Consider the following 16380-nt stretch of genomic DNA (forward strand, 5'->3'; position numbering starts at 1 on the left):
ACATATTATTATTTATTTACTTTGAAACTTTAGAGGAGGTTTGATTTCAAAGAAAAAATACTGCATGGGTATATTTACTGACATATAACCATAATAGTATTTTCTCTTTGAAATCAAACCTCCTCTAGAGTCATTCTTTATGTCACATTTATAAATAAAGGTTTTTGATTTTCAAAGGTTGCTTTTCCTTCTTCACCAAACATCATACATTTCTGAAATCTTTAGACTTCAGAAAGATGTTGATTTACTTGTAATATACCATAACTTTATATCACAAAATAAGGTTTTTATACGCATTAAAATTCACCTTGAACAGTGCAAAATAAAAAAAATATAAGGGAGGGGAAACCCCTCCCGCACCATCCCAATTTCGCCCCCCCCCCCCCTGTTAAAAAATCCTGGATACGGGCCTGTAGCTCGATATCAAATCATTTCCGTTATCACCAACCACGTGATGATTGTCAAGCCACGTGGTATACTAATTTTCACGTTGTTATTTTACTTTTTTAATTAATTCACTATTTTCAACACATAAAAGAAAATGATACTTCTTTTCATAATATAATACTTTAACAAAAAATCCTTGCATATCTGGAAGGACTTTCAATGGTTATCGCCACTAACAGTAGGGAGATAATCGCTGAGTTGAGTTTGACGTTTTACTAAGATGTGCACTGCAAAAGGATGTAACTTATAATGTATAATTACAATCAACGGAAAGCAATTACATCTAATTAGACTGTCTCGTGCCTTCTCATTTCGGCTATAGTTTTTATAACATTTAAGTAAATGAATTAAATGATATAATACACATTATATTATATACGTCGTTTCATTCTTTAGCAACTGTGTTATTGAAATGAAACAAATTAAATTGCTACAAAAAAGTACGAACGAAATTTTGGCAGATATATTCTTTCATAATGTATAGTTGAATGTAACCTTTTCTTTGCGCCGTTTCAACCTTTCGGTCATTTGCACTATATTTTTGATTACCTGCCCCTGATTACTCTGTATTATTGTTTTGCCATAAGTTCATATTTTATTTTAATTTTTTGGATAGGGTGTCGATAAACATATAAAATGCCTCTTGGGGTTAAACCTGTGTGTGCAGGTTGCAAGAGCAGCAATTCCACGATGTGGAGCAAAGGAGAAAAGGGTGAAATTATGTGCAATGCGTGTCTAACAAAGCCAAGCTTAGTGGGGAAAGACTCGAATTTCATGAATGGCGTTGCTCCTTCAAAGAAAGCACCTTCGAGCACAGAAAGTGCACAAGACCGCGTCCTAAGAAAGAGCTCCAGGAACAAGCCTTCAAAATACAGAGTTGCAAATTCCAAGCCCATAGCTACCAAAGGGAAAGGACGTCGGATTATATTCAAGAAAACGGTAAAAAGTTCACATATGAGCCGTGCTCTGTGAAAAGGGGGTTTAATGCATGTGGGTAAAGCAGCGCTTCCGTTAGTAGGACGTCCAGGCGTTAATTACGCCCGAAAACGCCAGTCGTAGGTCCATTATGCAAATGGTGGAAGTCCCTCGGATGTCCGATAATCCGCATGTACGCTATTTTCTAATACACAACACGTACAAATGTCAACAGTAAATCTGGTTATTCAGACCATTAACTCCGCCCAAGAGCTACTGTTTTCAATGAATTTCTCAGCAAGTGGCCAATATTGATTTTTCCAGCTGTCAATCAAAGTCTTCTTGGTAAGCGCATCAGCCAATCAGCGCTCAGGCAGCCGAATACATGCCGACCACACGTGAAGCTGTATACAATAATATGAGCGACCTCTGCGTTACAAAGTTTTTATTCAGCAATTAAATATTTGAGTCCACGCTTTCCACGAGGAAGAATGACGTGACATTGTACATGAAGTCTAATTTTCGCATGATTTTCATCTGTAAACGAAATACACGAGAAATGTTTATTTAAATAATAAAATTCTGAATTTTTTAGGACAACACGTTTGATTATACCCATTTGAAAATAGGCAGTCTGCAAAATGAACCCATCACCTGATCGCCAATGCGATGAAATCTCGGCTCTGGCGATAGAAAAAATCTGAAATGACAGTTTGGAAATAAACCGACAAATAATCCATTCACGAAAATTGGTTCGCGTGCGCGATCATTTGAGAACAAATTCGGCATTTTGGAAATGTTCGTTCAGTACCGATTTTCCCCGGTATCTTATTGATTTATTTCCGACTTGTTAGCAGATGTTACGGACATGAACTGCAATTGACGAAATATCTTCGCTAGTTTCCAAAAATCCTAAAAGTCAAATATCTGCCATCTTGAAATATTTTAAGTGTAAATTAGCAAAGTAAAGTAGTGCAAAAGCATATTGTAAAGCAATATGTTAACCAAATTATATATTGATTACGTATTTAATGAGAAATTGGTTTTCATTTTCTGCAGTCAAACGATATGCACATATTATTACATGTGCAAAACACGTACATTTTTTTCGGACAGTCGTTATCGGATACAGTATTTGTCGTCGATCATAATTTACATGTTACATTTTAAATTAAGTCGTTGATTTGTCATAATTACTAAATATGAACAGTGCTCTATGCTGTCAAATCGTGTCACGTGATTAACGCATGTTCAATGGGAATTCCCCCATCCCACAATTCAACTTGCGTAAAATGGCGGACGGTAGCGGACGTCAATTTTGTCCGTATTTTGGTTTTGAAAATAGAAATCGTAATAATACTGGATTAATGGATAGAGTTGGAACATGTACGTATATTAAAGTTCTAAAATAAAAGTGGGACTTCAAAATTTATGTCTGGAACGTCCAAAATTTTAGGCTTGGAAGTCAGGACTTCCAACTTTTAAAAGCTAACGGAAGCGCTGTAAAGTGTCACCCCAGATTAGCCTGGGCAGTCTGCTAATCAGAGACACAGGTGGTTAGCGTGTGGCTATGATATTAATTAGTGAAAACATCATTTGGAATGATAAATTATCATATTATAACGAAAAATCACCTTTTCTGGAAAAAAAAATTCACTATCAAATATATATATAACAAGGTATCCAACTAGAAATCATCCGAAAACGGGGTGCATTGTTTTGAACAGCCATTACTTAATCAATTTTGTAGCGATTTTCATGAACCCGGTCTTATTCAACGCAGAAATGAATTTCCTTTCTAGAAATGTATATATCTTGTTATATTTCTACACATGCTGGATCAAATTTAAGAAATAACGCGATACACAATTCCCTTGACCCAGTTAGTCGGCGAAATGACACTCACTTTCATCTTTTGATCTAAGCTTTTTTGTTTGTAGTGAATGCCCATGTATGCTAGTTGCCTGCTTTTACAGCAGTCGATCGTTTGCTGTGATAATAAACTGATAACATAACAAGCGTCATCGGTGACTTTATGACATGTGAAAATAGAGAATTTTTAGATGGAAAAGTTGAGGAAAAAAACGTGGATGTTGTAAAAAAAAGAAGGCTAAGTCGACTTCTCCTTCATGTAATTAAAGGGCGAGCCCTGGCTTATCAATTCTATTAATAGAAAAAGACACAATTGTATATGATCATATTTTGTTTTCATATTTATTACAGTCTAATCTACAGACCTTTCAAAGAATTTTGCTTTAGTTTAAGGGCATTGACAAGTTGTGATGTAGGGAAAAGCTAAGTTGATGCTTATTTTAATTGGGCTGTGCCCTGTGAAAATGGACTTTAATGCATGTTCATAAAGTGTCTGCACAGGCTAATCAGGGACGTCACTTTCCGCTTTTATGATATGTTTTGTTTAAAGGAAGTCTCTTCTTAGCAAAAATCTAGTTTAGGCAGAAAGTGTCATCCCTGATTAGTCTGTGCGTACTGCACAGACTTATCTGGGACAATACTTAACTCACATGCATTAAAACCTCTTTTCACAGAGCGCGGTTCATCTTGTCCAAATTAGACTCAATCGTTTGAAAGATCATAGCTTAAAATACTTAAAGCTAGTATGTACACTCTTATTGCATTCTTTTCAAAACAGATAAAATGTTGATGACACAAGTAGTGTTTGGAGCCAAAAATTATCACACTTCACACAAAGGTGTTTTGAACATTTATTGATTTAATGTTTTCCATTGTTTTCTGTTAGTGCAAGTTAAAAATATGCAACCTTTGTGCACACGGGTATTTAAAAAAAAAATATTTTTTTGCTTTATGATTTATTATTATTATTTATTGCTCAGCTAAATTTAACCCTTCCCAGTCCCACTCAGATGCGAAATGAAAATGGCTATATGCAACCAGCATGATACAAGAACAGTCCCTGAGTAACTGGCAGTCTTTTCAAGGTTTATTCTGTTTGCAGCTCATCAGTACATGTATCTAAGGGTTGGAATTGACCTCTTTAAAATTTCAATCTTGTAAGAAAGATCTAACATTTAAGAGACTACAAATGCATCATAGTGCATATCTAAGATGTAAAGGGTTAACTCTTTCAGTGCTGGAACCGAATTTTGAAGGCTTTTGCAAACAGTTTGGATCCAGATGAGATGCCACAGAACGTGGCGTCTCATCAGGATCCAAACTGTTTGCTATTCTGATAGTATTCTTTGAAAAAAACGAAGAAAATGCTAATTTAAGAAATTCAGCAGACGACATTTTAGCAGACGACACATTTCCCAGCATGCAAAGGGTTAAACTGTTTATAATGCTTTTATTATCAAAAGTAATGGAATTGACCAGGGTACAACAATATTCAGATTGTACTATGGTCCAATTAATTGGATAACTTACTTATGGTGTATATATGTTTTTGAAGCAACCTGTCAAGGCTCCAACAGCAGTTTCAACTGTAGTTACTGGGACCAGTATCTTCCATGATGTAAGTACATGTTCTAACTGTAGTTACTGGGACCAGTATCTTCCATGATGTAAGTACATGTTCTAACTGTAGTTACTGGGACCAGTATCTTCCATGATGTAAGTACATGTTCTAACTGTAGTTACTGGGACCAGTATCTTCCATGATGTAAGTACATGTTCTAACTGTAGTTACTGGGACCAGTATCTTCCATGATGTAAGTACATGTTCTAACTGTAGTTACTGGGACCAGTATCTTCCATGATGTAAGTACATGTTCTAACTGTAGTTACTGGGACTAGTATCTTCCATGATGTAAGTACATGTTCTAACTGTAGTTACTGGGACCAGTATATTCCATGATGTAAGTACATGTTCTAACTGTAGTTACTGGGACCAGTATCTTCCATGATGTAAGTACATGTTCTAACTGTAGTTACTGGGACCAGTATCTTCCATGATGTAAGTACATGTTCTAACTGTAGTTACTGGGACCAGTATCTTCCATGATGTAAGTACATGTTCTAACTGTAGTTACTGGGACCAGTATATTCCATGATTCCATATCAATACAATCAACAGTCACAATTCTTAACAATTCATATATATCACAGATTGTTTACATCAGATCTATTAAAACATATATGTATATGGTTCAAACGCCATCACATTTTATCACACCTATTGGTCGGTCGATATTACATTATCTTTAATTATAGAAATATAAGTGCACTGGATAACCCGTAAAGCTTTGATAAATCGTACAAAATTTATTTCCAACGGGGTCCAAAGCCGTCATCTAGATCTATCTAAGTGACTAAAAAGTATGCCATAAATTCGACATATATGATGGAATAAATGTACGTGTTCTAAGGTATGTGCTCAACAGATCATAAAGTAAAATGCCATCTAGAAAGCAAATACAGAATGAGATTCATACTTGCACAACAGTAAATTTATACACAAAAACAAACCCAATTTACTGTTTTCAGCTCAGCTGCGTACATGTACATACATGAATCTAAGTTTGAATCTGGGTAGTATGTGTATAAAAACTTGATATTAAACCAGGTCAAATATTGAAAAACTTGGGCCACATTTGCGACAAGATACATAATACTGGAAAAAGGCATTGCAGACAATGTATTTGACAAAATAACAATTTTGCATTATTCTTTAAACAAAACAATGGAAAGGCTTTTAAGTTCCTGTTCGCATACATGCATCAGTAAAAAAATCATTATTTGAAATCAGTAGCTTCCCCTTGCATTTTTTGAAAATGAAAGTACACAAGCTGTGATTGGTTTTAACATGTCTGCCATACATTTTTGCAAGGTTTCTTCTGTTTAATTATAAATAAGCTCTTATTTATTTGCTGGTTATGGGGACCTCTCTCTATTGGCACTTCCTTTGTAAAATGTCTGGTTTTCCAAAGTGTGTATTTGAGAACAAAGACAGCGCCATTGTCAGTTGGATATTTTATATAAACCCTTTCCCATTAAGAAGCTAAGTGAAAATTGCTAAGTGCAAACAGCATAAAACGAGAACAGCCTGCGAGTAACTTGCATTCTTTTCAAGTTTATGCTGTTTGCTGCTCATCAGTACCAAAGGGTTGAAAATAAAGCCTTTAAAAATTTAATCTAGTAAGAAAGGTCTTTATTTAAATTTAACTTTCTAAGGGACTGCAAATGCATCAAAATACATATCTAAGTGGTCAAGGTTTAAGACAGAGCCATTGTCAGTTGGATAAAACAATAATTAATATGGAAAACGCATTCCCTTGGTCGGAATAGCAGTTAACGTATCAAGCTCACCTGACTCCCAGTGGAATCTTGCACTCCTTCCCTATACAAGATGGAAAAGCCTTAACTACTTAGTCAGGTGAAGGATATATTATCTAACTAGTCTGTTGTGGGGATAAACGGCATATTTGTAAATCTTTTTAAAGCTCTAATTATGTCGGAACTGTTATTGAACTTGTGTCAAATTTCAGGAAAAAAAACACTTTCAAATTGACAGTCATAAAATGTTTGTGTATTCAACATCAAATTTTGTTGTTTCGATAATTTATGCTATTAACCTATTTCAATTTCTCTTTCAGGGCACATATTACCAAATAGGGGATATAGTCTCTCTGATAGACGATGACGAGGTCCTCTACTATGCTCAGATTCGTGGCTTTCTTCAGGACCAGTATTACGAGAAGAGTGCAGTCATCACCTGGCTACTGCCCACCAGACACTCGGACCGGACCAAGTTTGACCCATCCACTTATATCTTAGGTACACATACAAGTTATTTTTCTTAACCCTTTAGCATTCAGATATGCACATAAATACGTTCAAAACCCTTAAAATCACATTTAATTTAAGACTTTACTTACAAGATCCAAGTTTTAAAGGCTTTATTTATATCCCTTATTTACTGATGAGCAGTAAACAGCATAGAACCTGAACAGCCTGGGTGTTACTCCCAGGCTGTTCTGGTTTATTATGTTTGCATTTAGACATTTTGACTTTGATTCTGAGCTGGAAAGGGTTTAATTGAACTTATTTGTGATTAAGATTTAGTGCAAATGCTTAAATAATGTAAATAATAAAAAAATCTTTTTATATCATGACATTACTGTTTCAAAAAAATATGCACATGTTAAAGTAATTAATATTTTTACTAAATTACAGCTATCAGCGCTTTTGTTTCTCAGATACAATAATATTTATGTTCAGCGTCATGCATCATCAACTTTGAGCTCATTACTACTCTAAAGGGCACAAATATCAATTCAAGCTTGACACTTCAAATCTAGGTCAAGTTTGTCCCTACTGGGATGTCACTAGGTCAAATCTCACAAAGACCTTGTAACCACTCTTGAAGCCGCATCTATAACTTAATCTTGATGAAACTTGTTCAAAATGTTTGTCTTGATTATATCTACACTAAACTAATCTAAGTCAAAATAAGGCTAGTTTGTCAGATTTAATCTTTGAAAAACTTGTTTGGAGACACATGTATGACGCAGTCCTGATGAAACTTTGTCTGATTGTATATTGTGACAATATCAAGTTTAAGTAAAAATCTGGGTTAAGTGGGTTCAAAAATAATGTCTCTGGGATAATTCCTATACAACATTGTTACTTTACTAGAAGCACATTTATCAGTAAGTCTTTATGGAACAAAGTTTCATGAAGTATCAGCAATACGTGTGGTCTATAAAATGTTGACAGGATAAATGGTAATAAAGGACCTCCCGCGATTAACATCAAAAGGTGATCACAAAAGCTCACCATGTGCTCATGGTTAGCTAGAATTATCAAAAAGTGAATCTTTGTTTCAAACTTCAATTCAGGTGAGCACTTAACAGACATGGCCCTCTTGTTATAATGCCACAACTTTTATCTTTTCCTGTGTATTCAATGATTGTTAAAACTCGCATTCATGTGAGCACATTAGGACCATCATGGCTTGTTCTTATTCCTGTCTTTTACTCTGGCCTGTTTATTCCCTAGGGCCAGAGGAAGATCTGCCCAGGAAAATGGAGTATCTGGAGTTTGTATGCCACGCCCCTTCTGACTATTTCCACGACAAAACATCCCCTTATCCCACCTTCAAAAACACCCCCAACCTCTGTTATATCTGGTCTTCACTGGGCCCAGAAATATGTGAGGCGCCCGCACGATTGGACGATATTTTTGGGCCTCCTGACTCTGTGAAAAGTGAGGGCCCTGTGTCACTGTATCCCCAGCCCTCAAAGAAGACAAAAATTGAGAAGGTCAAGGTTAAAGAAGAGAAGAAAGTGATTGTTGTGGAATGATGCCATGCATAAAAATGCATGAAAGTATATTTAACAATTTAGGAAAAACTTAAACAATGATCCACGCTCTGAGAAATCTGGGCATAATGCTTGTGCGTAAGGTGTTGTCCCAGATTAGCCTGTGCAGTCCACACAGGCTAATCAGGTACGACACTTTCTGCTTAAGTGACATTTTTCGTTTAAATGAAGTCTCTTTTTAGCAAAAATCCAGTAAAGGCGGAAAGTGTCGTCACTGATTAGCCGTGCGGACTACATAGGCTAATCTGGTACGACACTACGCACATGCATTATGCCCAGTTTTCTCAGAACACGACTCATATACACATGAGCCTTGCTTCTAGGAAAACATGGTTTAATGCATGCACGTAAAGTATTGTCACAGATTAGCCTGTGCATACCATGCAGGCTTGTCTGTGACAACATTTTCTGACGCAACTGGATTTTCGCTAAGAATCTATTAAGAAAGGTCTTCAAATAAATGTTACTTTCAAAGGGACTACATTTGCGTAAAAATACGTTACATATCTAAGCAATGTCGAAATTCAGATTTTAAAGTAATGGCCCAAATTCTTATACACGTATATAAAAAGTAAAATTTCTTACTAGCCCGGCTACATAAATTATTTAATTCCTACTAGTCCGAATGGATTTTCACTAGCCAAAACCCTTCGGGCTAGTGCGAATTTCGCACACTAAGACTTAATTTCATAAACTATCAAGACCAATCTCCTCAAACCGAGATGGTATAGACCTGTCGCCTCCAAAAGAGATGGTATAGACCTGTTGCCTCCAACGGAGATGGTTTAGACCTGTCTTCTCCAAACAAGATGGTAAAGACTGGTCGCCTCCAACCAAGATGGTATTGACTTGTCTCCTCCAAACGAAATGGTATAGACCTGTACAGATAAATCCTGTAAATTGATGGTACCAGTTCTGTTATATACCATGTACATGTGATTTTGGTGGATGACTGTTCAAAGTTTTGGGTATTTGTTGGGTGGTTTGTTTTATTCAATACTGTTTTGATATTGTTGTGTAATAGAGACACTACATCTAGATCACTGAAGATGTATTGTTGTCTGCATGCATTAAACATTGAACGTATGTTCTCAAACTGAGAGGGTTACAGATGTCAGCAATGCATTCATCTTAAGAAAACATTTAATTGAATGTCATTTTTGTAAGAACATAAAATAATCAATTCAAACTTATTAACTTTAATAAAGAATATTTTTGAAGGCTGGAATTTGCTTGTTGTCACCATGATCTGAAATCCAATGAGCAATTCTTTTTGAAAACAGGGCATGGTGCATGTGCTTCAAGTATCGCCCAGATTTACACTGTTGTCCAGTTTCCAGTTTTTTGTTGAACAAAACTTCTCATTTTAATTAAAATACTGTCACGTGGATAGTTTTGTCCCTGATTAACCTGTGTTGACTGCAATTGCTTATCTGGGAAGACCCAACACACGTGCATTTAGTCTTGTTTGCCCAGAGTGCATCTCAAATTGAATACAGCTGAACCTTTTATTGGACCAGTTTTACAACTGTTTGTGAATCTATATGTGATTGAACATTTATCAATTGAACTTGATAAATGACAAGCGTCTCTGTTTTAAGCTGAAGCACTTTAGATGACACTGCTTGGAACTGTAAGTCATTTTCCATTTCAGAAATAAGCAGATGATTGATGGAAACAATAGGAAAGCTTGTAAAGAGATTCTGCTGCTATTTCAAATTTTCAAGGTGGACTGTAAAATGCAAGACATTCAAATGTCATGTATCAATGTTTGTATTTGTCATTTTTAATAAGAATAACATCATAAAGATGAACATGTATATATCAGAGTGATAGACACATTATGGTTAGAGCTGTAACGATTTGGTTTGATGCATTGAAAAACCGGTTCAACACTGCTGATTCGATTTTGATACCAATACGGCCAATTTCGATTTGATTTACTGCAATCATGATTGATCCGCATTTTAAACATTACTTTCCAAATCCGTCGTCTAAACGTTCTTGTCATTTGTAATACATCTTTTGATTTGTTAATAGCCAATATGGCATCCAATGAATGAATAAATAACATGCTGAGCATAACATCACCCAGTAAAATGGCTTCTTCAACTTCCCCGAAAGACACACCGTCGAAATTAAAATCTAAAGTATGGGAACTTTTCGGGTTTTGCGAAGGTTCTGATGGAAAGGCAACTTGCAAAACGTGTTTTGTTGACATAGTTACGCATATGGTTTGTTTACTAAACAGTGTGCATTCTGTTAAGAAGTCAACTGGAAGTTGTTCATATTCTTACATGTTTTTTGTTGTTGTTTTTTTCTGTTAAACATATGTGATACATTGTGCATTTGATGTTATTTAAAAATAACTCAACAGGGAGTTTTGTGTTTTGTTCAATAAATTTGTTACTTATAAAAAAATGTTGCATTTGTAAATTTTATTTATAAAAATAAACACTTTAAATGTACAACATAATAGGTTAATAACAAATACCAAACATATTAATTCATGCTCTGAACAAACCAAACATGAAATAGTTTGCAAAAAAAGCAGCAACTAGTTCCATTTGAATCAAATGGAAAATAATCGAATCGGACCATTCAGTATCGAAATCGAATCGTTACAGCTCTAATTACGGTCTCTGTTTGAACAATCAGTTATCAGTGCTCCAGCTAGGATTTAAAAAGGGAGGGGGGGCCTATTTTGTCAAAAGGGCAATTTCAACGAGCAGAATTTTGTCAAAAGGGCACTTTTAAGCGCCTGGTCATATCAGGAATGCTCCCTATTGCATATTAATTTTTATGTTATTAATAATTGTTATAATATATTATAGTCATTATTATTAAACCATGCAAATACAATGTCTACAATGAGAAATAAATTAATTACGGTATTAAGAGATTCATAAATTATAATATGTCTTCTTAAGTTCTATTTTTTTTTTAATAAAAAGGCAGGGCAGGGCATCAAAAGGGCAGGGCAGAACTTCAGGGGGCAGGGCAGGGTGCCCTTCCATTTAGGCCTAGCTGGAGCACTGCAGTATGATAAGAGTTAATGTGATACATACACAAGAGTTTATTATAATTAAATTATTATTTTGATAATTCCAATCATATATTTATAACAAGAGTATTGCATAACGGGTGCCAGGCTCGGCTATTGGTGCAGTTTTGAATAAATTAAAGCTTTTCAGATTATTTTTTTTAAAGGTCACAGTGACCTTGACCTTTGACCTAGTGACCAAAAAATGGGTGTGGCATGTAGAACTCATTAAGGTGCATCTACATATGAAGTTTCAAAGTTGTAGGTGGAAGCAATTTGATTTTAGAGCAAATGTTCAAAAAGTTAACAAAATGTTTAGGTTTTAGCACAACATGGAAGTCGGACGACACAACGAGCTGGCTATGACAATACCTCGGGTTTTCTCCAAAAACGCCGAGCTAAAAAGGATGAAATTCTTGGTGTGCAGAAACAATTAATTCATACAGATTTTGATAGGTAACATTAAAACATGTGTATTTCAATGTTATATTTCCCAGAATTATTTAGAACTAATATCAAAACATAAGGCTTTTCACATAATTGTTGAAAAATATCCCACATTTGCTTTCCTTCTTTGTCTATAGAATGTAAAACAAGTGAAGAAACATGTGAGAAAACACAATAGAGTAAACATATATTTATATAGGATATGTAAAAGGTGAATATTGTATTCATATAATTATAAAGGTCAAGTTTATGTGTTACAACTTCCAAAGCAAACATGGTGAAAAAGCAAAAAACACAATTTGCCCTAAACACCAAACAATGATGAGAATTATATGATGAAAGTACATGTATTACACAGCACAAGCCCATTTGTGCTAAAAGCAAGTTATGCACAGTTGTTATTCATATTAATGAAATTGAAATCATTTTCAATTTTTGACTAGCAAAAATATAATTAATTAAGCCAGTCCCTGTGAAAACCAGGCTTGATGCATGAGCATAAAGACATTAAAGTGGTGCCCCAGATTATCCTGTGCAGTCAGCACACGTTCATCATGGACCACATTTTATGTTGTAATGGAAATTGTCGAATGAAGGAAGTCACTTCTGAACAAAATCAAAAGAATATGTGAGATAGAAAGTGTTGTCCAAGATAAGCTTGTGCGAAGTGCACTGGCTTACGTGGGACAACGCTTTTGGCACATGCATTAAGCCTGGTTTTCCCAGGGCCCTTCTCAATTAGTGATAAATAATGGATGCTGAAAACAAAATAAGTTTTAGAGCACTTTACCACAATATGTCTTGGAACAAATATATACAAAAGCAGACTTTCGAACAGCATCACAAAATTATGCAATAAATGCAAAGTCAAGAAGATCCAGAAGATTAAAAAAGTTGAAAGCATTAACGAATTTTAATGTCAGAAAAATAAAATTCTACAGAAACAATACTGAAAGCTTGTATGACAAAAGGCATTTATTAAGTCTTCTTTTGAATGGAAATCTAAGATAAATGGATCAACTGATATTTAATATCAAAGTCCAAGACAGAGAATATACATGATGCTAAAAACATTTCCAGTTATATTATAACTGCATGCAAATTATATGATGACAACACATATATTTCATACAAGATCATATCATATAGTGCAATAATAATAAAATGAAAGACAACACTCTTCTTTCCGCACCAAGTCTCTCAACTCGCTATCTACATGTATTTATAAGTAAACTTTTTTATTTATTAACAACCATGCAACCACTTCATTTATGTATAACAATCCAACCACTAGAAAACGGTTGGCAGCCATGGCTTATATATAAATGTACACGTTTCTTAATGTTGCACAGTGAACTTGCCAAAGTGAATGACAACAATTTCCCATCATTTTTGCTGCATCTCCTCAACAGCCATATGAACAGCTCTCAGCCACCAGAAAAAAGTTGGCAGTAATTGCTACCACACGGATATCCCAGGGAGAAAACTTAGTATGGCCAAAACACAATATGCACTTCTGGTACAGCCAATATTTGATATTTAACTTAACTTTGAAGATCTTTTTAGTAGAGGCCACTCGGTAACAATAGAAAAGTATGTTACACAATGAGAATTTGTTGGAGCCTACAAATTAATAATTCGAAAATTGAACTAGCAGCACCATTTACTATGCCACTGAAAGTGTTAACGTTTGTGAATGTTGCACTGTAAATTTGCATGTGAGCAAAGGGCACATTTGAGCCTCCTTATATTCATGCAGGCCAGCAATTGTCCAACAGTGCTCACATATGCAACCAATGTAAACTGAGCTCATGTTTGCAACCAATGTATAACAGTACTTATGTATGCCAACAAGTTCCAATAGTGCTCATGCATGCAACTTATGTCAAACTGCTGGTAATGTTTACCAATCAGTGAACGTTGCTGCACTACAAGAGCGAACACCCATTGTCGCTACACACTTAGAGCCTAAACAATCCTCAAGGATGATTTAGCGCTCCGGTTAATAACTCCTCCAGTATGATTCAGCATTCCAGTCAATAAATCCTCCAGGATGATTTAGGGCTCCGGTCAATAACCGTTTTTCTCCTCTGACTCCAAATTCATTTGTCTGAAGTAGGTGTTGAAGAACTCAAATGTGCTGATCATAATGGCACAAGCTGGGGCCACTTTCATCAGTCTGGGAGTTAAACCTGAAACAAGCAACAACCATAGCGGGCTTTCTCTGGGAACACTGGGTTTGATGCATGTTTGTATAGTGTCAGGCTTTCTCTGGGAACACTGGGTTTGATGCATGTTTGTAAAGTGTCATCCCAGATGAGTCTTGGCAGTTATTAACATTGATATATCATTTAATTCATTATTAAAAGGTACATTTAATCACCTGAACACAGAACCAGGGCTTTTTTCCTTCTTTATATAGGCCCCTTCCCCAAGAGAAAGGTCTCTTCCACCAAGAGAAAGGTCTCTTTCCTTCTTAAGCAAGGGCCTTATATAAACCCCTTTCGTCAAGAGAAAAGCCTCTTTCCTTCTTTAGCAAAGGCCTTATAAAGGGCCCTTCCCCCAAGAGAAAGGCCCCTTCCCCTAAGATAATTTCTTTAAAATGATACAATTATCCCCAAATTTCACGTTTATTCAGGAAAATTTTCTTCATCTTCTTCTGTTTTGTCCATATTTTTTTCCCCAAATTGGTAGGCCAGGCCCTTTCCCAAAATCAAGAAAAAAAATCCCTCACAGAACACAAAATAAATTATAAACTGTCGAGTTTACCTGAAAAAAGCGCCCCAATGCCATTCCTCTGGTATAAATTGTAAATCAACTTCCAGGTAGACTGGACCTCCTTTTTCTCTGTAAAAGTGGGTACATATATATGAACAGAATTTCATAACATATACTTGTATTACTGTTACCAAACATCAAAATGTTATGTCAACAAGATATCTGTTAATTATCTGAAAGTGTATTCAAAGTGATGTAGATAGACTAACACACCAAAAATCAGGTGAATATCTGCAATCGTTTGGCAAAAACAGTCAGAAAAACTGTTATTGTAGAGAAAAGTTCAAGGCCTATTACTTCTCCAAAAATAAATGGACCAAAAAAAAAATGGAACTTGATCTGTAATCATGCAGGTAGACTCACATACCAAAAATCAGGTACCAAATATCTTGGCGTGTTAAAGAAAAGAAACTCCAGAAACGTTATACCGGATTAACAGAGAGACAGACAGACAGACAGACAGACAGACAGACAGACAGACAGATGCACAGTCAGATTACTATATGCCACCTTACCAGGGGCCATAACAATGTGAAAACATTATAAGTCTATATTTATGACACCACTAGTTAGACACTCCGTAAAAAGAACAAGCATCTGAACCCGGTATTTATATCCTAAAGACGTAAATGAGATGAATTTCAACATTTTCTACACTTTCTTCAGTTAAACACTATAAAAGTATTTAGATCAATCCACCCGGAAAATTAAAAAAAAGATTAATTTAGCCTGTAATAGCTCTTTATTCTAGCCACAAATAACAGCACATGGTTACATAATGCAATTAATCTACTTTCAATGCTTAGCCATAAAAAAAAAATTCTTCCAAGAAATCAATTTAAAAATTAGACTTTCTGGGAAAACTGGGCTTAATGCATGCATGTCCTCCCACACAGGGTAATCAGGGACGAAACTTTCTGCAGTATAGATGACACGTCCTTTGAAGAGAACATTCCATCATAGCGGGAAACGTCTTTCCTGAGTAGCCTGTGTGAACTGCACAGGCTAATCTGGGTTGACACTTTACACACAAGCAATTTCGCCCAGAACAAGGCTCAATTTACCTTCAATCCTTGGACACATTGCCTTAGACATACAGAAATGGGGAGCAATACAAGTCTTCCAAGCAGACAATTAAACAAGAAACCGTCGGCGACGGGTGATGCTCCCAAAAGTTTTTTTGTCACAATATTGCACTATATAATCAGATAAAAGGAAACGTCTTGAGGGGCATAACTTTGGACAAAATAATACGATATATGGTTTAGCAACTTAAAAATTTCAAAGAGCCATAACTCTCTAAATAAATCATCTAACCAGAACCCACAAATAACATGCGCATCTCCTCAAGGAAGTTAAGCTTCCCATAAAGCTTCATTGAATTCCAGTCAGAAGTTGGGGAGAAATAGCCCGGACAAGAATTGCACTATACACATGTATGTACAGTTTATA

General features: G+C 35.6%; 2 protein-coding genes across 4 annotated transcripts in view; one reads left to right on the forward strand and one right to left on the reverse strand.

Moving 5' to 3' along the window:
• The first annotated feature begins 982 nt into the window (after window positions 1-982).
• LOC127859450 (GATA zinc finger domain-containing protein 1-like) lies at window positions 983-9880 on the forward strand. The gene is made up of 4 exons (XM_052396840.1): window positions 983-1386; window positions 4790-4852; window positions 6933-7113; window positions 8338-9880. Exons 1-4 carry the CDS (start codon window positions 1084-1086, stop codon window positions 8640-8642), a joined length of 852 nt encoding a protein of 283 aa, XP_052252800.1. The 5' UTR covers window positions 983-1083; the 3' UTR covers window positions 8643-9880.
• Window positions 9881-11083: 1203 nt separating this feature from the next.
• The window catches only part of LOC127859449 (probable mitochondrial glutathione transporter SLC25A40), a 36037-nt gene continuing 30740 nt past the window's right edge, over window positions 11084-16380 (reverse strand). For 2 of the 3 annotated variants that reach the window (XM_052396837.1, XM_052396839.1), the window contains exons 8-9: window positions 14920-14997; window positions 11084-14342 (exon numbers count right to left, since the gene is read on the reverse strand). In XM_052396837.1, coding sequence (XP_052252797.1) covers window positions 14221-14342; window positions 14920-14997 — 200 coding nt within the window. In that variant the 3' untranslated portion in view covers window positions 11084-14220. Of the gene's footprint in view, window positions 14347-14919; window positions 14998-16380 lie in introns of all 3 variants that reach the window. The other variant, XM_052396838.1, reaches the window with a different exon arrangement.

Source organism: Dreissena polymorpha, chromosome 15, assembly GCF_020536995.1.
Source record: "Dreissena polymorpha isolate Duluth1 chromosome 15, UMN_Dpol_1.0, whole genome shotgun sequence".
Classification (NCBI taxonomy): Eukaryota; Metazoa; Mollusca; class Bivalvia; order Myida; family Dreissenidae; genus Dreissena; species Dreissena polymorpha.